This window comes from Saccopteryx leptura, chromosome 3 (genome assembly GCF_036850995.1).
Source record: "Saccopteryx leptura isolate mSacLep1 chromosome 3, mSacLep1_pri_phased_curated, whole genome shotgun sequence".
NCBI classification, from domain to species: domain Eukaryota; kingdom Metazoa; phylum Chordata; class Mammalia; order Chiroptera; family Emballonuridae; genus Saccopteryx; species Saccopteryx leptura.
In genome coordinates this window covers 22160422-22188331 of record NC_089505.1, presented here as the reverse complement: position 1 = coordinate 22188331, position 27910 = coordinate 22160422, and the positions used below count along the sequence as shown (strand labels likewise).

The window sequence follows — 27910 nt, the reverse complement described above, 5'->3', positions numbered from 1 at the left end:
TGCCAACCCTCGTCGAGGTTAAGCATATCCATGTGCAGTTGGTGGTGCTTTTTCTATTGTGATTTTGAAAGTTAAAGAAGGATGGAAGGGAAAGGAAACTAACAACTACTAAATGCCTGTTCAGCCCAGCTGTGGGTTTATGTAATTTAATCCTTATGATAATCCCATGAGAACATTATTATTATCTGCACTTGCAAATGAGGAAAGTGAGAATTAGAAAAACCAAGTAGATGCCGAAAGTCTTCCAGTTTATCCATGACATCAGCAGTATTTGAATCTAGGTTTCTCCGAAGACAAAGGCCAGATGTTTCCTGTTAGACTGAACCATTTCTATACAAATGCTAAAGAAGATAAGCTTTCAATTTCCTTATCAGTAAAATAAACTCAAAAGTCTGCCCCCTTGCTTATCTGTCATTAACTGGGAGAGGCTTGAACAGGGCCGAACAAATTAAAGCATTTGTGTTCATTCGGCCCTCTTTATGAATTGTGAACAACCACCAGCAATTTATGACTCAAATCATCTATAGAATTAATGTTTGCACTGACTCAGCAATGCTGAATTATATGTCACCTCAGTGCAAAGATTTCTTCTTAATTATAGCTAACATTAAAGAGAGCTGTATCTTCCATTTTTACCCACCCTTTTGTACAAAACTCGTAATACCTTTGTTTAAAGTTGTTTCTTCTCTCAAACGTTCTTAGCCCACAGCCTCTGCTAGCCAAAGAAGGTGTTTCATGGACCTGATTGGCAGAGAGAAATAAAGAGGGACATGTAAGTAGAGTGGAGAAAGAAACCAGTAGGAGGACTGGCACGACTGAGGCAGGGACACTTTGGAGATTATAAAAGAAAGTTTAAATTGAAAGCAACTTGAGGGAACAATTGATGAAAGGTCTTCAATTCTAGACCCAAGAGTTCTGATTGAATAATAAGGGCTAGCAGGCTCTATTGCGCTTTTGTCTCCTGTCCCAAAAATCTACTGAAATATGTTTTGCCAGATTCTCTGTTGAACTACATTTGCCAGAACATCCAAAGGCGTTTTCCAGTCCTTATTTTGCCTTCTCGGGAGTATTAAATGCTATTGACTGCTCCTTCTATTTACCACCTGGCGAAGATTCTTTCCCAAGCTTCAGACCCACATGAACTTGGACGTGATTAAGGTTTCTCATGTCTAACATGCTTATAAACAAAGTCAGAATGCACCGCCCGCCCCACCCCCACCAAAACCTGTTCCCTGTCCAGGTTTTCCAGCTAGAAACCCAAAGGGAAGGCGAGAATGATTGTCAATGTCTTGTTTGGGCAGTTGTTTGGATAACAGATCGAGAGCGCTAGAAGAGCAATAACAGGGCAGAGTGACTGATGATTAATTGTTCTGGGGTGTACAGCATTGGAATTGTCTAAGAGTTTCAGTGCAGTACGTTGACCTGGAGGCCAACTGAACAATTTCTGTAAAGTGTGTAGGCCAAAACTGTATTGGAGAAGGTTAGATTGGAGACAGTGAGGTCTTCTACTTGAGCGTGACATTTTTTTAACACACCTGGAGAAATAAAATCACCACCAAACTAACCCCACAATGGGTTGACTATGCAAAAATGGAAAGTTAGAGGAGCCCTCATTAACTTAGAGCTTTCTTTGCCTCATGAGAGGAAACCTAGTTAAGGCCACCTTCAATGAGAGCAATGAGCTAAGCAAATAACTCTAACTTTGAAATGATTTAAGAAACCTCTTGAAGTTCTTTTCCTTCCTTGATGTTAGTGCCATAATTTAAGTTGGCTGATAGTCCTTGGACTCTGGGAAAAGAAAATGGTTAGTTTATGGTCAATTTCTCTCAATGATTATCTTTCAGAAAGCGTGTGAGTTATGAGAGAGAGTATCTAACCTACCCCGCTGTTGAAAAAGAGAATTGAATGACATGTTCAAGGTGCTGCTAAGAGCTTTGCAGCAATTGCAGCAGCTCAGCCATGGATGTTTCAGTGAAATAAATAATAGAAGGCAGTCCAAGAATTTGCAAGAGGAAGTGTTTTCATAATACGGCTTAGCAAAAACATCTCTATATTAAATCTACTTGCAAATTTAAACTGTACCAGGGGAAGGTAAATGGGTTTATATAATCCAAGTAGCATAGGAAATATTAAATAGTTTATGTTGTTAAAACGGGGTGACATCATTGCCAAGTATTTTTTTTCTCCAGGATATTGAAGGCTCTATTCACAAGTGAGAGGTAGGAAGATTTATTTCATGTGAGAGAAACTCGACTGAACGCACAGCCCTGCCTTACGTTTACAATGTCTCTGGAAAACAAGAACTGCCCGATTTTATCTCATCATTTTCCTTTCAAGCTGCAAAACAAGAAGGGGAGCAAAGGTAGGGAAAATAAGGAAGTTTGTGGAATCCTTGGCCTTCGCATGAGGAAACTGCTGCCAAGAATCACATGAACTTGCTATTGGATCATATGTAGGTTTTAAGAAATGATTCTTAAGGATTTCTAGACTGAAGAAAGGACTTTTATGAAGAATTAAAAGAAAGATGGAGGAAACCAATATACACTCACTTGTTGAGAAAAATAATAATAATAATAAAGTGGTACATACCAGTAAAAAACTGTTTGGAAAATATAACAATGTAGACACAAGAAAGATGATCACTTGTCTTTCAGACAAAGGAAATTACTGTTAACATTATAATCTGTTCCTTTTAGATTGTGTTACAAATAAGATTTTTAAAACTAAATATAGTAATATAAGTACTCTTTGATGTTCTTTTTTTTTTTAAGTGAGAGACGGGGAGGCAGAAAAACAGACTCCTATACGTGCCCCGACCGAGATCCACTCACAAGACCCCTATGGGGCGATGCTCTGCCCATCTGGGGCAGCTGCTCTGTTGCTTTATAAACGAGCTATTTTAGCACCTGAAGTGAGCTATTTTAGCACCATGGAATCATTTTCAACGCCCAGGGCCAACTTGCTAGAATGAGCCATGGCTGCAGGAAGGGGAGAGAGAGAAAGAAAAAGAAGGGGGAGGGGTAGAGAAGCAGATGATCACTTCTACTGTGTGCCCTAACCGGGAATTGAACCTGGGACTTCCACACATGGGGCCAATGCTCTACTGCTGAGCCAACCTGCCAGGGCCTCTTTGATGTTCTTTGATACCTAAATATAAGTGTTTTTCTTAGTATTTTTTAATGTTATGTACTACCCATTGAGTGTTTATACCTTAGTTTAAAAACCATTCCCTTATTGTAGATCATTAAGATAATTTTTTTCATTATTTTGCTATTGTAAATAGTCAGGGAAAATATCTTTGTTTACTAAGCTGAGAAGAGTTTGTTTTTATCTTGTGTGTATTTGTTTTATTTAGGCTGATTTTTATTTCCTTAGCATAGGTCCCAGAAACGCAATTACAGTCCTTGGGAAGTGGGTTAGGGCCCTTGATAGTAGGGTCAATTTGCTTCCAAAACAGTGGTGACAATGTCTTCTTTGTCCAACATTTATGAGTGTGTCCTTTCCCCCTCATTCTTGCAACATGAAGCATTCTTATTTTAAAAGCAAGCTTTGCTAATTTAATATGTGAACATGGTTTTTCATTTGAATGCAGCTGCTTATTAGCAAGAGTGCATGTATTTCCATGAATTTGTTTATTGCTCATCTTTATTCTCTCAGTCTCTCACCCTGCTCTACCTTCCCGTCACCTTGTGCCCCACACGGCTAATTCCAGCACTCCTGTTTCCTCTGCCAGCTTTTTCTCCCCGCTAACTCATTTCTGTGATTCTCTTTTGTCTTGTGTCCAGTAACTGGTGGGGCAGTGGGACCCAAATTGCATTTTAAGATCATTTTTATGAGTTGTTCTCAGCAGGTGTCTTCGAGGCCCCACGTTCTTTTTTGGCCCCCCGCTGTGAAAAACTGATTGGCAGCTGGTGATGGGTAGGGCCTGGCACTTGGCACTCACGGGAAGCCCGGTAGGTGGTGCCCAGAGCCACGGCACAGGAAGTGTGGCCAAGCCAGCTCAAGGTGGGGGACCAGATGTCGCCCGATTATGTTCCATTGAAATCCAAACAAAGCCCCGGATTCAGGACCCCAGTGGGAAACTGGCACCTGCCCAGAACCTCACAACAGCTGGTCTCCCCGTGCGAGGGTTCGTGTGCCTCGCAGAAAACTCTACCTGGTGTTATTGATTGGCTTCTTTAAAGCAGTCAGATGAAGACCCAGACCGTACTGCTCTCTGCCGAAAATAAAAAGGACTGTATATCACTGCATGCACCAGCGGACTTGTGACAGGCTTGGGGACGCTGGGAAGGATGCGCTTTCCTTGTATTTCTGCCGCCGAATTAATCCCAAGGCTGCTTCCTGATGCTAGCTGCTTCGCAGTGACAGTGCTGCCCTCCTGTTAGGAGACTAAGCGTGTTCTTTGAAAGTGAATTATCAGGGACACCAGCAGATGAAAAGTCGTGCTTAGGGTTCTCATCATCTAGTTCACGTTGGGAAACCGGAGCGTCTTTCCAAAGGCTCACGGTGTCTTATGGTCCAGGTCACTTGCGTTCATGCCTTCCACTCTCCTCCTCTGAAGGAAGGGGCGATGTGAGCCTCGCAGGGTTGTTCTCTGAATATCAAAGAGAAAAACAAAACAAAACAAAAGTCATCCTCTTCACCCTGTTCCTTCAAACAAACAAACAAAAAATATATATAGGATAGTTGTTTCTGCTGAACAGCAGGAGAAAGATTTAATTTTAATACAAAATAAGCATTTTTAGAAAAAAAAATGAAGTCATTAAATCATATACTAGCTGACCATTCCTTCCTGACCCAGATCCAGGGACTGTGTTTTATGCACGGCCTGTGTGACCGGCTGCCCTGCTGTCTCCGTCAGCTGATACGGTCGCGGTGACTCGCTCCCCCTCGCTCCCTGGGTCCCCTTCTGCCTCTCCTCTGGCTGCCTGGCGGTCCTCAGCCCAGATTCCCAGACCTCACAGTGAGATTTGGAGCAAACCCTCTCCATTAGAAATAAACAAAATAAATTGTTTCCATTCCCCAAAGGAATGTGCTAAAGCCTTTTTTCCTCTTTAAGATGGATGCAATTTAAGTTTGGCAAGAGCTGGACCCAATATACCTCACTCAGAAGAGAAGGCTTTGTGAGAGAGACCCTTCTAGAAAGACTCCCTCATCCTCCCTGTGAACTTGCAATGACAAAAGACAACTCAATCCGTGCCTTCGGCACTGTTGGGCAGATAAAATGTATTATGCTCACTTTGTTAAAGATAACACGAGGAGGCCGTCGCCCAGGTGATATTAATGTGTGTTGGGGTGGGCTAAAGGCAGGTAGAATCCTTGTAGCCTGAGGCTTGGTTTTGGGATTAAGCCTTTCCTACCCTTTTTGATGTAGGGCGGTACAATCCAATCATGCCTCAGAAAGTGACTTTGTATTAGAGGCTTCCCTATTATGTATATTGGATTAAGGGTTTGGATTTCTACACTATAAAATGGAGGCAGAACGGGACTTGGCACTTGGTTCCTGAGGTTAGCATGAGAGAGCAGAGAAAGTAGAGCCAGCAGCGGAAGGAGGCCACGTGGAGTAGGCCAGGAGAAGCAGCCAAGATGGCGGAGTACTGAGTGAGATGTCAGTCTGTGTAGAGTTTGTATCTGGGATAAGGAAGAAAATGGGGAACTGAGGAGAATAAGGTTGGTGAGCTAGAAACCTTTGATTCTAGGAAACTCGGATAAGTCAGTGGCTTTGTGAGCACTGAGTGTGACTGGGTTTTGGAGCCCAGTGTGTATTTTTACTTGCCCGCCGGGTGCAAGGTAGGATTAAAGGCTATGGCCCACCAGTTTGTGGCTCCATGGTTTCTTTACCGACTGTCCGAATCCAATGCGAACCTGCATAGGCCAGAAGGCTGCTGTGATAGTGGCCCTGGCCTTGACTGCTGGCTTTACAGGCACCCACAGTGTTTCTGCCGAATCCTCAACCATTCATTCCCTCATTTTGTAAAAATGTGTTAAGCTTCTAATATCTGAAAACCCCATGTGTGTGTCCCTTCTGGTCTGTCCCTGTGAGGCTGTGAAGTCAATGATTCTTGTGGTGTCTGTTTCCTTTGCTCACTCTGAAGCCCCTACCGCACAGGGTTGTCCAAATATCGTTCAGGGACATTTCTCTTCGTTACTCCGATATAGAATCCTGCTTATCTGTAATGTTTCAGAGGTGATTAATACAAAGGAAACAAGAAGACCATGGCCCATTCACTGCTGGCCTTAAATAGAAATGAATTGAGATGATCTATCAAGAATTGATCAAAGATAATAATAGGATCAAGGACCAAGTTAAGCAGAGCCGAAGAACTCGGCCTCAAAGAAAATACAGCCCTGGCCGGTTGGCTCAGCAGTAGAGCATCGGCCTGGCGTGCGGGGGACCCGGGTTCGATTCCCGGCCAGGGCACATAGGAGAAGCGCCCATTTGCTTCTCCACCCCCCCCCTTCCTCTCTGTCTCTCTCTTCCCCTCCCGCAGCCAAGGCTCCATTGGAGCAAAGATGGCCCGGACGCTGGGGATGGCTCCTTGGCCTCTGCCCCAGACGCTAGAGTGGCTCTGGTCGCGGCAGAGCGACGCCCCGGAGGGGCAGAGCATCGCCCCCTGGTGGGCAGAGCGTCGCCCCTGGTGGGCGTGCCGGGTGGATCCCGGTTGGGCGCATGCGGGAGTCTGTCTGACTGTCTCTCCCCGTTTCCAGCTTTTAACAAAAAAAAAAAGAAAATACACAACTCAAAAAAGCAGCCCTGGCCCTTGCCCGTGTCCTGCCTCTCTCTCCATCCCTTCCCTGTTCCTCACCTGTGTCGGTAAAACATTTGCTCAAAGATCTGAAAGCGTCTAACATTTTTTGCTCAAATGCTGGAAGCCATGTTGCCTCCCCTGGACTGAAGCGGTCACCACAGAGGGTCAGACGCTGGGTCCTATCAGACCAGAGCGGAAGGTTCTCTGAGGCTGTATCTGAGAAGGACGTATTTGTCTCTCTTAATGATAAGAACACCTGATATTCTTAGTGCACCTTAGATTTTCCTAGTAGATTTTTATTCACAAATTTATCAAGACATTTATTTGAATCTATTTATTGAATCAATATTTGGATCAATTCATACTTTTAGTCTGTTCCATTTTCATACCCCACAGGCTGCCTGTCCTTGTCTAGCCCAGCTCACGGCTACATATAACCCTCGGCTCACTTTATTCCTAGCCCCAGTGGTCCCAGGCACTGGCTGGTGTATCTGGTTCACGCAACCCACGCCACTCCTCATTTCATACCTTTGAACGGGTCTTCCTCCATTCTTTCTTCCTTAATCTTCTCCAATTCCTCAAACGGAAAACAGCCTCAGGGTTGCAGAGAGCTCTGACCTCATCCCACTTTCTTCTTTAATGGCTCCCAGAGAGCTTGGATTAATGACTCTCCCAGTCAGACAGATTCATTGGCCAGAGCAAGGGACGGACCTGCAGGCAAGAGCTGACGGCCAGCCCCTGAAGGTCCAGTCTCCACTAAAGGAAGCCTCCTGGTGAAGAAACGTTCATTCCACTCATCACCTTATACACTGGGGATTTTTCTGTTTACCTAAGATATTCGCAGAATAGGGACCTGACTTCTGGGAGCCAACACAGGGAGGTGTGGGGAAGAGCCCACAGGCTGTGTTTTAAGCTTACAAAAACGCATCTCCCCCCATGGCGGGGCTGCAGAGGTTAATGAAAATGTCAGGCTGCTTTGATTTGGCTGAACTCTGTGAGCACAGGGCACTAGTACTATTGATTTCACGCTGATACGAAGGGAAACTTAGTACAGGGGTGAGTATAAGTGGGGTACAGTTGACAGTTGTTTATATGAAAAATAGTACAATACTTAATAAACAAGAATACAAGAATAAGCTCTGTGTTTCATGTACTCACAACTGTACACTTACTCTTGCCCGCCTTGTATATTTCTCTGATTGACTGTATTAAAATGGAGAGAGTTGTGACTTGATACATATGGTTTAGGAAATAAAGCCATTTAAAATATTGGTTCATGGGTGAACATAACAAAGCAGAAGGCCTTAAGGAAAAACAACATCAAAGGTCATGTTTGTGATCCAGCTATGGAGCCTGAAGCACATTTTCCCTCCAGTCACCGTCACCCCTGCCATGTGCACTGTCCCACAGGGGAATAGAGCTTGCTGTTGTCCATAAGACTGACTGTTCCCGGAGCCTCAAATCCACAGTGACCAACACTTGATGGCCTACTGTGTGCCTTATTCAGTGGAACAAGGTGTTGAATAGCAATGAATTAATAACAAATTTCAAACACGATTTAGTGTTAACTATGACCTATTTAATACAAAACCCAGCCACAAGTTAAGGAGACCATATAGTAAATGATAGTAGCTGACTTTATAACCCTCAAGTGTGCAGGAGTGAGGAATTTGGCCATATGCTGACCAGTTTCTTGTCTCCTAAAAACATGACGTCCCTATAAATGCCGATGTCAGTGCGTTGATAACCCTGTTGAGCAGCTGTGAATTGTCAAGCTCCACCACTGTAGGTATTCCTTCCATGCATTTTGCTGACAGAGGTTCCAGACCCCTGCACTGATGGTTGTGTGGTCAAACATGAAATGTGCAGGGAAATTTGACTCGAACAAAGACCATCCGTGGTCAGTGGATGCTATGATGTGCCACACAAGGACTGAAGGACTCGCTTCCCCAACAGCTAGGAGTTCTGTTCTTTCTACCTCTCCATTGTAAGCCGTTCCAAGGAGCTACCTTCATCTGGAGAGCTGTTTCCTATAGGTCGACCCCCCTTCCCTGGGGAAGCCCATACCTCATAACTGGTCCATGCAGGGGTATAAAGACCTGGCCCTCTTGCCCCAAGCTGGGCTCGGCCAGGGCTCCCGCACAGACTACCCCAGGTGCACTTTGCCCTCTGCTCCGTCACGCTTCCTTCTCTGTCCCTGACAGGGGCAGGTCCTCAGCAACTCCCTGTATGCTGACTTCCATCTCAGAGCCAGCTTCACCAGGAGCCTGACCAGCGGCACTAAACAATCTGGAGAGCTTGCGTCCCAAAGTGATATGTTAGGAATATTACATTATCATTTAAGGGTGAGAGTGACTGAAATGAGGAAGCAGGAGAGTAACTGAAATGAAAAAGACAGACCATCTATCTCAAGGGTTGATGGGTGGAGAACAAGTGAGACTCATATGCGGCTGATGGGAGTGTGAATGGGTGCCATCACTTTGGAAAACTCTTTGACATTGTCTACTAAAGCTAAATAGCCAGAATGTATCTTCAAGGGTCTGGACACAAATTCATGAGATTTGAACAGAACTTCTGCTGTCCACTGCTGAAGACTCTTACAGATAATTCTGGGGTCCAGAGGCTGTAGCCAACTTATGGTGAATGGCTTCCTAGCCCTGTCTTCTCTCCACTTCCTCACAGTAAGCTGAGCCTATGCAATCTCTAGAGTCCTGGTTAATTTGGACTCAATGTTGATCACATAATCATCAGTGCAGACTAAGCAAGACATAGAATGTGCAGGGAAATACGGCTTGACCCAAGACCTAGAAGGGACATTGAACTTGATACAATGTGTCCGAGATAACAAAGATGTCATCCCTTTTTTAGAGGTCTCTCTCTTCACCTACCTTCCCAACTACCCACCCACTCTTATAACCATCAATATTGCCTTGTGTTGAAAAGGTGCCCTTTCCTGTTTAAGAGGCTACAGAGAAAAAGGTTTGAGCCATAAACTGAATTGCCTCTTTCTCCCTGGACCTACCCCTGTTATCTTTGAGAGAAAATTTGACTGTCAGTGCTTTAAGTGCTCCTTCTGACAGTGTTACTTAGGTCATGGAGTCATTATTTAAAAAGAGCTAAGTTATAGCTGTTTTTATGTTATTTAAACTAGTGTTTCTACAAGAGATTGAATTTAGTATAAATAGAGATGAACTTCAAGATTAAAACTGAAATGTTCCTTAAGTATGATGGTGTGTGTGCATGTGTGTTTGAATGGGCATTGACGTGTTTGCAAGGCTGTGTGCATGAGTGTGGTCACCTGAATGTTTGCATGAATGTATGCATGAAGGTGTTTGCATGGGTGTGTGCTTGCAAGTATATACTGTATGTGTGTATGCATGGGACTATGCATGTCTGTGTTTGCATGGGCGTGTGCACACGTATGCACATTCTGTTAATGTGATGCCATCTTCAGGGTGCATGTCACCCTCTGGAGACTCACAGCTCTCTGCTTTCGATTACACTCAGTCTATCCAAACCCCCTCTGGACTAATTCTAATCAGCTTGGAAGCCACCACACTCAGGCACGAGGCTGTCAAATGTGAGTGCTTGCAGATGTCAGTGCAGGAATCCAGGAGGACAGATCAAGGCTTAGTCACTGAAAAATGCATGCCAGCGCATCCCAGCTCTAGAGCACTAGCACAGCCGTCAGAAAACGTGTCGTGACAGTAAATCAATAACCTCTTGGAGACGATCCATTTCTGAAATATCCCTGCTTAATTATGCCAGTGCACGCTTGGCAACGGCACTTTGCTCCAGCATTAACCTAATGCTTTTGCATGAAGCAGGATTATAACCGGCTCTCATAAGTCAAATTTGACATTTCAAATCAGGCTTTAAAGGTTTGGGTTATAGATTTTATAATGTCTTCAAGTCAAATGTAATTGCTCTTATTGCTGCTAGTAGACATTTGCCAATCAATCAGAATAACATTTATTTTATCATAAACAACAGTAAATTAAAACCACTTGAAGTCATTGTATTTGAAGACTCACCGGAGAAACTTCTTTAGGATCATTGAAATATGTTTGTATACATGATAGAGGAGTGTGATGAAATTATGGAAGTCACTGGAAATGTGCTTTGGGTCAAGTAGCCACCTTCCTTTTTGTAATAGAACGGTATAATTTTTATGCTTTCAAGATGAATTTATTGTTTTTATGTATTTATATATTGCAGCCAGAAATTTACTTTTTTATAAATGTCCATTAAATAGGCTTTACATAAGGGAAGGTCATACTATCATGGTCCTTGAACAAATGTTTATTGAGACCCCACTACATGCATAGTGGTTGTCGTGGGCATATAAAGAAAAAAGAAGGATTAATTCCTTCTGGATCAGGGCCGATGATATGGAACAGCGTACTAGTCAGAATAAGCTAGTTTATTCTAAAGTACCAAATTAACCCTAAAATCTTAATGAATTAACCTCACAAAGGTTTATTTCTCGTTCCACAATGTCTACTGAGGCCAAAGTGACTCCCAAGCAGCTCCCTTTCAGGCAGCGACTCAGGGATCCAGATGCTTTCATCTTGTGGCTTCATCATTCGAACACAGGGCTTCCAGGTCACTGAGGCAGGGAAAGTGAATTCACATCAGCTTTGAAATGTGTTGGCCTTGAAGTGTGTGTATTACTTTTTAAATAATAGACCATTGACCAGAACTAGTCACAATCGCCTTGCCTAACTGTGAGGGATGATTCTTTAATGAGCTGAAAATGGCCCTGCCAGAAGTAAATACTAAAGAGAAGGTCCCTAATATCAGGGGATTCCAGCGAGGGAAGAGCGTGAGCAAAGACATGAACGTGTAAGGCCTTTTGGTGGACTGCTGATGGTTCCCAGTACAGAGTGGTGTGAGATTAATCCAGAAAAGTAAGTTGAATCTGATAGTAGGAACTTTTGAAGGCAATGCTAAAAAAAAAAAAAAAACAAAAAAAAACTTAGATTTTATTATGAAGATAGTGAGAAGGTTTTAGAGAAGGAAACCAAATGGTCATAATTGTATTTTTAAAAGAATACTCTGACATTGGAGGAGGAAGGTATATACGGATAGTAGAATCATTGCAGCTCAAAATAATTTTGAGCAGCATACAACATTAAAATCCTAGTTTCTTATTTTTTGTTTCTTTTTTAATTTCAGAGTTCTCCTAGGAATGAGTTTTATTTTTCTATCCTTGCTCCTGAAACTTATCAGCATGTCGCCATCTTTAAGAATATTTTCAGTCTTATTTACTATAGCGCAGTTGATTAAATTTCCTTTTGCCTTGTTCACTACCTACCACTACCATATGCCCCATGTTCTTCCTTCACCATCATCCAATCCACCCCCGAAAATGCTTTCAAAATACTTCTAATGATTGTACACCAAAGAAAAGACGAGAAAGGTAGCGCAAATAGCATCTCAGAAAGAGAATGCCCCTTGTTGTTATTCTCACTCCTGCCCCTCTCCCTACCTGAGGCCGTCAGTACCCGTGGGAAAAGCATCAAGTCTGGTCTGATAGCCTCCACTTTGAACTTGAATGTAAAAGTCATTCATCATTCAGCTGCAGAATCATCCCAAGCTGAACGGTGGGAATGAGAGAAGGCCCCCAGTGTTTTCCTCGTAGAGGCAGGCATAAGACAGAGTGGCACCCTTTCCCGCTGCCAGTTCTTCCACTGGCTATTCCCTTATTCTCAGATCTTCCCAAGTGCTCCAGAATTCGTATAGCATTGTAGTTAAAAACTAGATTCAGCCCTGGCCGGTTGGCTCAGTGGTAGAACGTCGGCCTGGCGTGCGGAAGTCCCGAGTCCGATTCCCGGCCAGGGCACACAGGAGAAGCGCCCATCTGCTTCTCTACCCCTCCCCCTCTCCTTCCCCTCCCGCAGCCAAGGCTCCATTGGAGCAAAAGATGGCCTGGGCGCTGGGGATGGCTCCTTGGCCTCTGCCCCAGGCACTAGAGTGGCTCTGGTCACAACAGAGCGACGCCCCAGAGGGGCAGAGCATCGCCCCCTGGTGGGCGTGCCGGGTGGATCCTGGTTGGGCGCATGCAGGAGCCTGTCTGACTGCCTCCCCGTTTCCAGCTTCAGAAAAATACAAAAAAAAAAAACAAAAAAAACTAGACTCAGAAGCCAAAATGCCCAAGCCTAAGCCCTAATCTACCACCTTCCAGTTAGTAACCTTGAGAAACTATCTTTACTCTGTGCCTTTGTTTTGTAATATTAAATTGATAATAAAGTATTTATCAAAGGGTCATCTTGAGATGTAAATAAGTTTTAATTCATGTAAAGTACTTACTATAATCCCTGGTATGCAGTAAATATATTAGACAGTATTATTTAGCAATTTGTCTTAAGTAAGAAATCTCACAAAATAACTTGAATTTTTTTTTTTTGCTGTACAAGCCACTTTTACTATGAATCTCATGTAGTCCTCATGCAACCCTAATGACTTTGGTCTTTTCTGGGGTCAAGGACTTCAATTTTTTACAAGATTAATTGAAATGCATTCCCAAGAGCAACAGCTTATGGGGGGGGGGGGGACAACAATTATTGTCTGCTCTGTTCTGAGATATATTTTAACTGCCTGGAGTCATGAATGGCACACACTAGAAGTACAATAAGTATTTATTGAATGAATGGTTCAGTCTAAGGCTGGCTGCATCATTTACCAGTTCTACCAGATTACTTGGCCATTGTACCCTCATAGGAATGCAAGTCTGCATATATCTCATCATATTATAATCCTTCGATGGTTTGAGTGCAGTAATTAGAGGTGCTATTCTGTGGGGGCTACAGATATGAATTGTAAAATGTTTGTGGCAAAAGTGAATCCCTTTAAGTCACGTTAAATCACTTTTAGAGTCACGGTTACCTCATCTCTAGCATCACAGTCACAAAAGGAAGAGCTCATCTTGGTGGCCAACAGCCTGCTGGACTGAAGAAGAAGCACCACACTGGAGAGCCCTCATAATGCCACAGACCCTTAGCACCTTCTGGATACTTTTATTAGGAAGATTCGGCAAGAGAATTAACTGCCCTCGAGTCACAAAGCTTTTTAAATGCAAAAGTAATAGCCCGGTAAAATGGTGTCCCTCACCTAGTGTGACGGATGCTCCTGTGCTCTTGATCGCAAAGGTATGCGTGTCTTAGTTTGATGCACATCACGATTTTGTTTGTTGTGCCTAATTATTAAAACCGTACCTTAAGAGTTGTTGAAACGAATGTTAGAACTGGATTAATCCCAAAGTTAGAATTGTGTGCAGACAGAAATTTGGAAGTGCCTGGATCGTACTGGCACTCAATAAATTTATTGGTTTCATCTAAATCTAAGTTTCTGATGCTGGATCACATTTCTAACGTGATTCGGAGATGCCTGTATAAGAGCATCTCAGATTAATGTGACAGCCAGCAGGAACAGGTATCCAACCCCGCACGGAAAAGACACAACCGGAAAGGCTCTGGCCGTTTCCGGGGAGATTGTGTCATATTGTTCAGGCATCGATTGCCACACTAAAACCAGCACCTCAGCTCGTAGGACAAGGAGGCGGGGATAGGAGAAAGTTCCTGGAAACCACAGCGGTTAAGACGTGCAGTTCCCATTATTTAAAGCACTGGAATATCTTTGCTATGAAGAGCATGAGAAAGTGTTGCAACTTTTGAGCTGACCAATTAAGATAAAATTCATAATGACAGTTTTTGGAGAAATGATAAAACATTTGGTCAGGCTTTCAGAGTTTAAAACAATTAGGTCTTTTAGAGCTTGAATCATCTTTGTCTCCAAGCTGCCTCCAGGAAAGTCGCTGACACCTCGCCACATCCACCGACTGAATTCACAGTTGCCCCAAGGGAAGATCCAGTCCAATTCTGCGCATGCTCCCTCCCAGCACTGCTTTTCCCTGTTTCCACCCAACGTTCAGCTTGTGTGGAGAGCCCAGAAGCTCTGCGAAAGTTAGGTGCAGTCAGTGTTTTATAATCTTTGCCAGTTTCATCTGACATCACCCTTCCTGTCATTTTAGACCATGGTTTGCTAATAAAATGGGCATTATCTTCAAATTTGGAAATCCCTTCTTAGTTTATTACAGAATAAAACATTTCTCTTCTTTAATCTCCTTTTATTCTAGAGGGAATTGAGAGGGTGGGGAAGTAAACAAAATATGCAAGTTACAGTCTGGAGTATACAACTTTCTGTATCCTAGAGTATTTCCCATATTGTTTTTGTTTGTGATCTATCTGTCAAATAATCAGGACTCTCTGTCACTCCATCCTCCCAGGCAGGTCTGGTCACATCTATAGCCCTGCGTGCATCGTGGGTGCCCACACGAATGCAGGTGTTCAGTGCCACCTGTGCACACACATGCACATGCACTGGGCCACCCTCCACTTTTATTTATGGTCAGAAATTGTCAAAGGGATAAAGGGTAACCTAGATACCCTGACAAACAGGAAGGCAAGAAGTGTGGAATACGTATGCGGGATCTCCCAGGGACCCTCCTCCACACCCAGGAAGCCAGACACCCCGGGAGCTAGGCCCAGCAATCTCATCTTTCACAACTCACCTGGAGATCGGATGCACACCTTCCTTGAGAACACTCCCAGGCTCTGCCTGTGTCCCCTGGATGGAAATAAGAAGACCTGGTTGCCAGCTCTCTTCCCGCTCAGCAGGAGCTGGGCTGGTGCACCTCACACTCAAAAGCTGTTTTGGCTTCCAAGGAAGAAAATGATTTGTATCTGGTGTACATATAGTATTGGAGCAGGACTCTCCTATTGAAAAAATATTTTGGAAGAGAGGAGAAAGACCAGAGAAATAGCAGCTAAATGTAGGTTTCCTATCTTGCATATTATTTTTATAATGTATATCCTGATTACAAGTCTAGAGCTCTAAAATAATCTTGAGTGGTGAGCTCTAAAATAATCTAGAGTGGTGTCCTAATCCACCCAGTCTACATGCCTGAACGCATATCCTCGAACAGTGTAGCTTTTATTCTTCTATTTATTCCACAGCAAAGTTTATTCCAAAGCTTTCCTTTAGCTTATAGGCTACTGGTCGCCATCACAGACAATCAAAATGCTCTTCCCAATGTCCAGACCCGTCTTGTGGAGTATAAATCCATTTCATTTATCCTGTTCCAACCCACTAACCTTCCTACTCATTGGCCTCTTCGTTTCTCTGGTAAAGGAACATCTGTTCATAAATCAAGTGATTTAGCAGTTAGAAAGTACACCTACAATTTACGATCATCTGTTCTAGTGCGTAGGCTGTGAGCCCCGACGGCATGCAAGATAATTGATGTGGCACAGAGACCTGCCATTAGATAATATTGAATCATTGAGTGGAAAGGTAATTCCCTCTCAGTTATCTTTCAATCTTCCTGATTCCATTTAGGAGAGCCATTATTTTATGCTGGTGCGTCTTTAATGTCCTCTAATACTTACTAACATCCCTCCTTAACATATATAGAGCAGACCTCAGAATCAGAGCCTTTGCCAGCAAACATATCAAGTGAACATTTATTAAGATCAATTAAGTTTCATTGCATTTGTGGTTATCTTCTATTTATGACAAATGGTAGTCTATCTAGGAGAGTTTATAAGTCCCAATAAGTTTCCCTTTAAACACATTTACTTAAGGAAAAGATTTTAATTGAGTCAGAATATAATTTTTTTTAATAAACCAGGTACTGTGTAACAGGCTACATTAGGAGTTTTTACTTTATTTCCCTTTTTTAGATTTTATTTATTCATTTTTAGAAAGAAAGAGATAAGAGAGAGAGAGAGAGAGAGAGAGAGAGAGAAGGGAGAGGAGGAGGAAGCATCAACTTCCATATGTGCCTTGACCAGGCAAGCCCGGGGGTATCGGTGTCAAACCAGCAACCTCGGTGTTTAAGGTTGTTTTATCCATGGAGCCACCACAGGCCGGGCTAGTTTTTACCTTTTGTAGGCCGAGGCATTTGTATCTCTGGGTTTCTTTCTCTGTTTATTTATTTATATTTACTTGTATAGAAATTTATATATACATATACAGAAGTGTGTGCTTTATACATGTATACCAGGTTTAAAGGCATATTATTTATAAATATCTATATATTATATGTGCGTATATATAAATTTGTATATATTTTATATATAGCATTTATGACTGCATTGGTAAGAACATGAATATCATCTTTAACTCTAAAAGTTCATTTTTTTGCTTATGACTGTAAAAGAAATTCAAACCTTTTCATGGGCCCTGGGCACTGTGTCGGCCACGCCTACCTAATGCATAGTTGGGCCTGGTATGTGATACAGCAAAACTGAAAACAGTAGTTCGTCATGACTGAAGTTTGAGATGCACAAATTTTACTGTGTGTCTCCAAAGTGTATCTACACCTCCATGAGAAAACGGGACATGAAAAGATTCGAGGAATAGAAACAGATCATTCCTGAGTTTCTGGGTTTGCTGCTTTTTTTATTTTTCAGTTGTCAGTTGATCCTTTATTGAGATATTTTCCTCTATAGTTCTTAAGTCCCCAGGCATTCCATTGTACCACTGTGGGTGGCACCTGTGATGTCATGAAGGTGGTGACCATCAACATCACAGCCAACAGACCAGACAGCCCCAGGTTCTCTTTCCTGGTCCCAGAGAGATCTCTGGCTGTACAGATCAGGGCTACATCTACCAGGGTAACCAGGCAATGTTGAAAATCCCATTGAAAGTGCTTCCCCACTGTGCTGGATGGGCTTTGCTTCTCTCTGCCTCTGGCTAGTTCCTGAAGGCCTTTGACGACAGGGCAGAAGAAGGAGGTCCCCCTCAAGCTGGGCCTGTCTGTCCTGAGTGGTCAGTTTCACTGGACTTCTCAAATCCTTCCAGTCACCTGTTACCATTTCTGAAGACAGACCCAACCTTGGGGGTGAGGGCAGATGTGGCGCCCAGTTCCCACCCTGCACTTCACAAGTATGATTCTGATCTTACCTAAGTTCGACGGAACTTAGGTGTCGTGGTGGAGGCAGCTGGTGCCGGGGGAACCCCAATGCGGGGTGACCAAGGAGGCCACACTGTGGCCTCAATGAGCCCAGAACTGAAAGGGCTGCCTCCTTGTCTCCTCAGCTGTCAGTGCACCATCGAAGGGTTCTACTTGACGCCAGCTGATTTTACCATTTGTTATTATTCAGAATGCTTATATGCCACAGGAAATAAACACATTTAACAAAATATGTTTGTTTTTTTTACAGTGAAGATCTTTTTGTTTACTTTGGAGGTCGAGAAAAAAAATAGTTCTGGTCTGTTGAGAGGCAATATAAGTGATTTACAGTCGTACTCCCACACACTTATTGAGTGAATGATTATTTAACTCCTATCTTTTAAAGATGTAATTCTAAAGTAGAAAATAGAGTATGGGATTTGGTGACAGACAGAACTGGTCTTAAACCTACCTCCAGACTTACTAGCTTTATGATTTGGGACAGGATAATTCCCTTTCCAAGTCTTCATTCCCACACCTGCAGAATGGAGTTAAAAATTCTCACTTTAAGATGTTATTTTGAAGATTAAATAAATTATCTCCCCAGATATTTATCGATCCCCTCCGATGTGCCAGGCACTTGTCTGAGTGCTACAAATGCCACAATGAGCAAAATGTAAGGTTATCATTCTTGGGCAGCTGTTGGTCTTGAATTGAGCTGAATATTTTCTTCTTGGTTCTTGAGTCACTGAAGCACAGTATTATACTGGACATGAATAAGAACTGTAGTTCTTGTGCCTGTACTTCTCAAACAAACATCCCTCTTGCTGCTATAGATTTCAAGTAATAACTGAGCTGCTAACGGTTACTTAGAGATTCAGCAGGACTATTTATGGAGTTTAAATTCCTTTCTAATTCATAGAACTGTAGCTACCTGCAGGGCAACATTTATATTTGCTATAAATATTTTGCACTACTTTTATTTGTGTTAATATGTACTTTTTTTTCTTAAGTGAAAAGTGGGAGGCAGAGAGACAGACTTCCACATGGGCCCCAACCAGGATACACCCGGCAAGCCTTTTATGGGGCGATGTTCTGCCAATCTGGGGCCATTGCTCCATTGCTCGGCCACCAAGCTAGTTTAGTGCTTGAGGCAAAACCATGAAGCCATCCTCAGTGCCCAGGGCCAACTTGCTCCAACTGAGCCATGACTGAAGGAAGGGAAGAGAGAGACAGAGAAAGAAAAGGGAGAAGGTGAGGGCGTAGAGAAGCAGATGGTCACTTTTCTTGTGTGCCTGGACTGGGAACCCAGAACTTCCACATGCCGGGCCAACACTCTACCTCTGAGCCAAACAACCACAGCTTATACTGTATTTTGGTAAGCATAATTGGCATGATAAATTTTTAGAGAGTAAGATATATATCTTCTAGTGCCTGGAAATTCTGAATATAAGCTGTTAAGTTACCCTGCTATAGAAAAACCTTCTCCTGAGACTTGCCAGTATCCAAACTGGCACAAGCACAGCCAGCCACAAAAAAAGATCTTTTGTCATTAGTTATGTCACTGATGGAACAAGTAGCTCCTTTTTTAGTGGTAATGATGCCAGTGATGAAGTAATCTAGCTAGGTCTTCATTTCTCAAAGGGATTTTGTGCCTGGCATCATCAAAGTACATTCTAACACTTCCTGGTATGACATCTGATCAGCAGCAGCCAAGCCAGGTAAAATAATGATAACTGAGTAACTAAAAATATTCCAATTCATTATTTGAACTTATATCACTTTATATAAAAATGGATGATTTTCTACTCTGGAGTAAATGGTTGAAAAGGTAGAGTTTAGACATTACTTAATGATAACAAATCAAAAATAATATTATCATTCTGTAACCCACACAAGCCATCAAAGTCAGCATTGCCTTCAATGCAGACATTTTATTTTCATGGATCTTTCTTCTATGTAAGATTTTAAAAGACTTGGCCTATTGTTTGCCATATATTTGAATTTTACATTGTAAAACTATTGTTAGCTGCTGAAATTGTTGGGAGAAATTCTAGGCCACTGTCATGTGAGGTGACTAGGTTTTGGGGGGGCAATAAAAGAGATCTTTAAAATTTAATATAACTTCTCTGAAGTCACATACATGTACATTTTGCATGGTTCCCTTCGAGAGCCATTTATACTGTTTTAAACAATAATAGAGAAGCAAAGAATAAAGAAATATAAAGCCACCTGACTGACATTCTGAGAATTACTAATTACCATAATCTAAATACTAATATATTGGCAGTCAGAACGGTTGGTTATCTATAGAAGAATGCTTAAAATAGACTTTCCAGTCTTAGTATTTGTCTAAAAATCCTATTGTTCATTATTTCTATCAATATAAATAGTAAGTTGTTCCAAAAATATTCACCTTGATATTCCCACCACACAGGTAGACAGTGCCTACCTGCAACCTGTTTCTATTTTGCTACAATATTTATTAGAGTGTGAGCATCATTCCATTCAGCTTCCTGCTTTTCCTTGAATATGCAAACAATACAGCCAGAACAGAACAAAGATTCTTTTATAGCCATTAAGGGTATCAAAGAGAATGCAAACCTGCTAATGGCTCAGTTCCTAGTCCTGTCATCTTCTTTTTCTTGGGAAACTCTCCAGTGTTGGAAGGTAAATCTATACCCTGACCCAGTTTTACCTAAGCTCTTCTTTCTTCTGTCCACCAAATTTCAACATCAAGAGCACTTGACCTTCCTTTCTTGCTATCATATGGAGGAGATAAACTTCACCTCCAACCTGGCCCCTCCAAACTGAGTACATACATAGAGTAGCCACTGGGTCCAGAAAACAGGTGGTAATGTTCCACTCAGCTTCTTTGGAGTCTGTCTTCAGACATCATGTCTAAGTCCTTGCACAGCTGGTACAAACTGGTACATAATTTCTGAGAGCTAATTTTGCATTATTTCTAACTGGCTGCCAGTACACACATAATTTGGCATTATGTATTAACATCCTTCAAATCATCACAGCCTTTGACGATAAGAAAATAATTTAACATTCAGATGTCCATACAAAGACTTCTTAAAAAGATATTTACCATGATATTTTGAGTAGGTGAAAAACTGAAAATCTTATACTACTTACTCTCCAAGAACAGAAATTGGTTAAATAAATTTTGGTACATCCATAAGATGGAATTTTAAGAAGCTATGGTCAGGGTTGACATTCTTAGAAGGATTTTTTTAGTGGCTTATTAAAAATTCTCATGTTACAATTTAAAACAAAATTCATGTGCAGTATGATCTTAACTGTGTATAAATAATATGAACAGGGGACGGGGAGACATATACCAAAATATTAACACTGGTTGTTTTTATTCCTTTCTTATGTTCCAATTTTTCCCCCTTTACGTCTTTCTATACTATAGAAATTTCTTGTAACAGACATAAATAAAATTTCAAAAATTAAGATACAGAAGAAAAATGACGATGGAGCCGTTGACGCATTCCCTGTTTACAGTACACTGCTCTCTGGTGTGTCGCTTTTACAGAGGATTACACTATCCATTCTCTGACTGGAGTTGAAATAACTACTGAGGGGCGATGATGAGACTCTGTGTCACCTGGTCTGTATTCCTTTTCAGCACACAATGGTGTTGCCCTTTATACTGATCGAGATGAGGACATCACACCACGCGTATCCCAGCAGGAGCAGCGGACTCACGGCCATATGCACCTTCTCTGTTGGCTATATATTATGGTAAGGACAGTGCCTGCTGGGCGTTCGTATTGTATTAGATTTTGCACTGCTAAATTTGGGCACATATTTCGTTATGGATATAATCACTAACAGATTCACACTGCGTGCCTCATTTGGTCCAAGACCTGGGCTTTGTCTCATTTCCCCAGATGCTTATATTTTTAGAAAGTATATGCCAAACCTCACACAACAGGAATTTGTTGAACAATCCCATGTAAGCAGTGGCTCTTCCAAGGCTACATTTTTCAACTCTTTTTCAAACTAAATGTTTTTCTTGGACACCAGTTTTATTGCTTAAGGGCTTTTCTGCTTGGGATGTTTTGTTGTCGCTTTTGTTGGGGATCAGGGGAGTTGCAATAAATGAAAACAAGCACAGAAGAAATGACCTCTTAGAGGAGTGACTTTTAAACTTCATAGGAAACAAGTGAAATGTACATTTTCCTGAGTCAGTTTAAAAACCTATTCCAGAATTACCTATTAAACATAACATGCATTTAATGGTGTGTTTTTTTTTTTAATTGAGGTGATTAAATTACAAGAAATCTCTAAAGGGTCTGTTGGGCATGAATAAATCCCAAATGGGAGATGCCAAATTTATCTGATAAGAGCTTTGCCTGATGAGTTTATTGCACATGAATTGCAGTTCTTACTATGTTTTGATGTTTCACAATTGTTTATCTTAAGATAGGCAATTTCTTATTTCTCTTTATAATTCCAAGTCCTCTTTGATATATTAGCATACACAGAAGTGATCTCTCCCGCCAGCATTTCTCTCTCTTAGGACTCTCTTGTCCTGCATTCTGGGTCACCATCCCCTCTTTTAAGTCCAGAGGATTGAATAATGTTCTCTCAACCCAACGCCCCCCACCCCCAAACAAACTGTACTTAATCCCATCAAACTCCTGGAGCCCTTTGGGAAGCCAGTCTCCATGGAGAATTCTGCTCCAGCCAGCCCAAAACATATAAAATAAAGGCCAGTCCAGTACTTCATATACTTTGCTCACATAATGCCACAGATCTGAACAGAAAAGGAGTTTGCTTCTAGGAAGTCACACCCTATGACTAGATAGATCTAAGGGGACGTCCAGACTACAGACCTCAAAACAAACATGCACTAATGCTCATTCCACCGGCCTCTTCATCGACGGGTCAAAGACCATTTGTGAGGACTGGGGAATGCTTGCTTTCCTAGTCACTGTCTAGATATTTTTCCCCTGAAACATTAAGTATTACCTTTCTCTGATAGAAACAGTCCAAATGATCAGGGCTCACGGGTGAAGTGTGACTGTGAAATTACATCTTAAAAATAAACATAGGTGCTTTACTTATGAACTCGATAGTCAGAGGATGCTTATCTTTCAGAAGAGCCGTTTGGGAAGCCACACAATTATTCCAAAGATGCAGCAGTATTCACAGCATACCAGGGAACGCCTATAGCATTTGTTTAAACAGCAAATGCCCTTCTCCCTTCCCTCCCAAAAGTACATTCTCATCATTTTTCACTACTATTTGCTTACCTACGGGAAGGGAATTTTCTTACTCTGGGAACACTGGGTGTATTTGCATGAGTTCATTTATATGCCATTAAGTTATCTGAATCTTGTAGAACCCCGGAGGTTTCAGGAACTGTAAGTTTTCAGATGGTCTTTCTTCCACTGCGGGTACAATCAGTCCACGTTCCAAAGAGACATGTGGGAAATACCACATCGTCTTCATTATAGACCCCCAAGATCCCTCATTAAAATGAAGCATTGCTCACTTTCTTCACGCCAAGCGAGGCTTGCCAGCTCTGCGTACTCCCTAAGCAAACCAGTACTTGTTTGGACATGTATTTGCACTAACTAGTGAATTCTCTCAGATACGTTCTGAGAAAGCTTTCAAAATAGACTTTTTCCTTTGGTGTTCTGCCCTAGGCATTCACCACTATGCCAAGACCTAAACAATATCCCTCCCATCATGTCACATTATATAAATCCAAGGATTTTACTTGTTAACAAAAAGGTACTGGTTTTTTCTCCCTTTCAGACTGTCTTAGGGCTGATGGACCAGGATATGAAATCTCTTGATAGCATACCAGGGTTGTGGCAGGACATTTCAGAACCTCGTGCCAAAATGGAAGAAAGCATTCTTCTTATCACATGCGAGTTATAAAGTAAATAAATGTCCCTTCCAGTCCTCTCTATGGTTGAGCTGAACCTATAGCTCTGAAATGGCTGGCCAGGCTGGCTGTCTGCTCTGTCCTGATTTTAGCTTTCTCTTCGTCTCCCAACCCTCCTGTCCTATCTGTTCTCTCCGTAGATTTGGAGAGTGAGGGTTGAGAAAGCGAGGAACACTGGAACTTTTCATCATAGACTGGAGCCCATTGAGTTCCCACTCTCATGGCTCCATTTCCCAGCCCCTGTGTCAGTCCTACCCCAGCTTAGTATCTTGAAATCATCTCAGGATCCTTTCATGGTCACTTCTACATCCTCGCAGTTTCCTTCCACTCATCTAGGTGTCTGAGACACAAGCATCTCCTTGTCTACATACAGCGAGCTCTTAATTCCTTTTCTACACATCTCCTTCCATCGTCACTTCCCCAAACAGTCCTCTGCACCAGGAGTGTGAGATTTCCCCTTACAAATGAGGTGACCCATATTGTCTTATGCAACACACAACACAGAAGTCCCCTTGGTTTCCAGGGCAACAGCAATTATCAGGAACTGTAAAGGGTACCTGCCATTCATTTGAGTGCTATGCCAGTGCTTTCAAATATTATTTAGTTCCCAAGCAACCCTTTGAGATAGACCTTATCTGGTCCATTTTACAGATAAGGAAACCATGGGATTACCTGACTTGCCCAAGGAAAAGCCACTGGTGTTATTGTTATTGTTTTTGTTGCCAGGTACTATAGTGCCAGCCCCAGTGGGTGGTTGCAGAGTCTGTGCACTTAACCATATCCTCCACTGCCTCTTCCTGTGTGCAGAGACACTCCATGCGTGAGCAGACTGAGTGGGTTTCTAGTTTTTGTTTCTGTTGTGAAACAGTACATCAGAAGCAGTCATGTCTAGTAGTTAAGGCCACTTTGTGGGTTTGAATTTTGACTCCTCCACTTAACCTTTCTGGGCTTTAATTTATTCAGATATAAAATAGGAACAAGACTAAGGTGTACTTTATGGTACAGTTCTGAGGACTCAGTTCCTTGTATATAGAGCCCATACAGCAATACCACAATAAAAATTTCTATATTTATTTATTTTTATTTATTTTTTTAACAGAGACAGAGAGAGAGTCAGAGAGAGGGACAGACAGGAACAAAGAGAGATGAAAAGAATCAATCATCAGTTTCTCGTTGTGACACCTTAGTTGTTCATTGATTGCTTTCTCATATGTGCCTTGACCGCGGGCCTTCAGCAGACCGAGTTACCCCTTGCTCAAGCCAACGACCTTGGGTCCAAGCTGGTGAGCTTTGCTCAAACCAGATGAACCCACACTCAAGCTGGCGACCTCGGGGTCTTGAACCTTGGTCCTCCGCAACCCAGTCCAACACTCTATCTACTGCTCTACCACCTGGTCAGGCTATATTTATTATTATTATTATTATTATTATTATTATTATTTCTATATTTGCAGTTCTGAGAAGTTACTCAATGAATAGAAACAAGAATACATAATGCTTCATTATCAAGGGTGTTGGGCAAATGAGTTTGTAAAATTTGTGTTTTTTGAGTTTACTCATTTTTATTGTTAAAAATGGCGCTGGGAAGCCGTGTGTGTGCTTCCCCTCAGAGCAGGGCAGTTGATTACAAATTTCAGATTACCTTCCTGGTTAGGAAGAGCCATTGTTATGCTAATGTTTTCTGGAGGAGGGCTTTCGCGCCAAAAAGTTTTCAAAAGTAAAAGAGAAGAAGAAGGAAGAAGGAAGCCAAGATGGCAGGTGCTGAAGGAGAAGCTAGTTTGTGCAGAGAGGAGAAGGAAGACGATTTGCAGATGGGGAACCAGAGGTGACTGAGACTGGTGAGGGCCTTTGATTTTAGGGAAAACCAGAGAAGATTCTCCTGGTTGTGGAATCGGAGAATGTGTCAGAGTTTTAGAGCCCTGTGTGTGTGCTCATTTGCTGGTACAAGAGTAGAATAAAGGATGACCCACCATTTTTTGGCTCCACTGTTTCTTTACCTTCTGCCTGAATCTAATGGGAACCTGCATGTGAATGGCCATGATGGAGGTGGCCCCTGGCTTTACAAAGGGTTTCAGAATTTTAGTTACAAGGCTGTTATGTCCTTTCTCTTCCTTTAACTCATCCTCACTCACTCATACCATCTTCACTTAAAAAACCAAAACAAGCCCTGGCCGGTTGGCTCAGCGGTAGAGCGTCGGCCTAGCGTGCGGAGGACCCGGGTTCGATTCCTGGCCAGGGCACACAGGAGAAGCGCCCATTTGCTTCTCCACCCCTCCGCCGCGCTTTCCTCTCTGTCTCTCTCTTCCCCTCCCGCAGCTAAGGCTCCATTGGAGCAAAGATGGCCCGGGCGCTGGGGATGGCTCCTTGGCCTCTGCCCCAGGCGCTAGAGTGGCTCTGGTCGCAACATGGCGACGCCCCGGAGGGGCAGAGCATCGCCCCCTGGTGGGCAGAGTGTCGCCCCATGGTGGGCGTGCCGGGTGGATCCCGGTCGGGCGCATGCGGGAGTCTGTCTGACTGTCTCTCCCTGTTTCCAGCTTCAGAAAAATGAAAAAAATAAATAAATTAAAAAAAAAAAAAAAAAAACCAAAACAACCCTCAAAGATATAAAATATCACTTTTATTTGTTTAAATCTAAAAGAATCATCAGATAATCCCGAAGGGGGGCTGAGTAAAACAAATAGCTTTAAGATCATAGAATATTGACTGCTGTCAACCTATAGCTGACAAATTCTGCTAAACAAGACATCCTCACTTCACCTGGTGCAGGACTCCTGCTGGCCGCCCTATTCCTTGGCTGTCTGTCCCTCACTCCCACCCACCAGCATCTCTCATCCTTGTCTTCCTAAATACTGCTGCTGCTCAGTGCTCTGCTTCTTAATCTGTAAGACACAGAAAAAGGAAACCACTCCAGGTTGGAAATTTACATTCCCAAGGGTTCAACAGTGAAGTATTCTCTATGGGGGGGGGGGGGGTCTTTCTCCAGCCCCTGGCCATTCCCTCCTCCCCTGGTGGTTCTCATTCACTCAGGGCACACAAGGAGATTTCAGGGATATCGCATGATACATGCTGACCACTAAATGCAAGACACAAGACATGGTCAAGAACAAGGCACAGCATTAGTGAAGGAGTTCTGAAACTGTCTTCTTATGGGTAAATATTTCTTGTCACTGCAATGAACTACTTTAAAGCAAAGTAGAGATTTCTATTGTCTTGAAGCCCTCGAACCCAATTTTTAAAATTCTACGTTCCAAATCTTATCCTGAATGTATTCATTGTACAACTCCCCAACCCAGAAAATAAGCAAAGTAAAATTATGATAAAATGTGATCTTTCTTTTATGATGTAATTCTAAATTGACCCAAATGTGAATTTTGTCTCCTAGTAAACTTGATTATCCCTTGGCTGTGCAGTTGAAGATTTTTTTTCTTGTTGAAACTTTTCTGTGTTTCCTCAAGTTTGTGCTGGAAACATACATTATTTTTAAAACAAAAAACAATTCTTAAAAATAAAAGTGTACACACATTTAAAAGCCTTGAAAAGAATTTTTAGCCATGAACAAGTAAAAATTTTAACCATAAAGTTTGTATCCTCTTCACTGAGAAAAATAAATTTTAGACCACATCAAAATCTCCCTTGTTTAATTGGACGCTTCTTACAAGTCAACAAATCTACCAACGTATAGTTGTTCTGTGACCAGCATGAGACATTTCTCCTTGTTCAACTTGAACCTTCCACTCCACTATTAACTGCCTATGACTTTGACATTGGTAGTGATGTGTGAAAGTTCTTCTGATCTCTGGGATTCAGAGAACTGGGACCAAGCTGAAAGAGTAAGGTGTTAAGGACACACTCTGAAGAGACATCTTTCTTGGAGCTTACAAGAGACAACCCAAAGACTCCACTCCCCCGCCTGTCACAAGAGTCATCCACACTTTGTGCCACACCCATATTTCTTCTTTCTTCCTCAGTCTGGTTGGGAAGCGGGGGGGTCTTTGCAGCCTTGGGTCTAGGGAAGCCATTGGGGAAGGAAGTGTCTCCCATACTCACCAAAGCCAATTGTAAGACACTCCAGGGAAATCCCTTGTACATGTCAGGGGTAAGACAGGAATCTAACTTAGGAAGCAGACTGGTTAACTTTCCTTGTACCTCCTACCTGAGCAAGGAAGGGCATGGGAAGGATATGGCAGGATGAAGAGAGGGGCGACTGTAGTGCGGCCTATATCCCGTCCTATGTGGCAGCGGTGGGTGTTTCTTACAGATCTGGTTTGACATCAAGAGACATCACTA

At 42.5% G+C, this 27910-nt stretch overlaps 1 protein-coding gene across 2 annotated transcripts in view; it reads left to right on the top strand.

The window, feature by feature from the left end:
* Positions 1-27910, top strand: part of AIG1 (androgen induced 1) — a 205710-nt gene that overhangs the window by 150030 nt on the left and 27770 nt on the right. Inside the window, exon 4 of one of the 2 annotated variants that reach the window (XM_066373091.1) lies at positions 21350-21465. The exons of the other annotated variant lie outside the window; for it this stretch is intronic. Coding sequence (XP_066229188.1) covers positions 21350-21465 — 116 coding nt within the window. The remainder of the gene's footprint in view (positions 1-21349; positions 21466-27910) is intronic. 2 annotated transcript variants of the gene reach the window in all.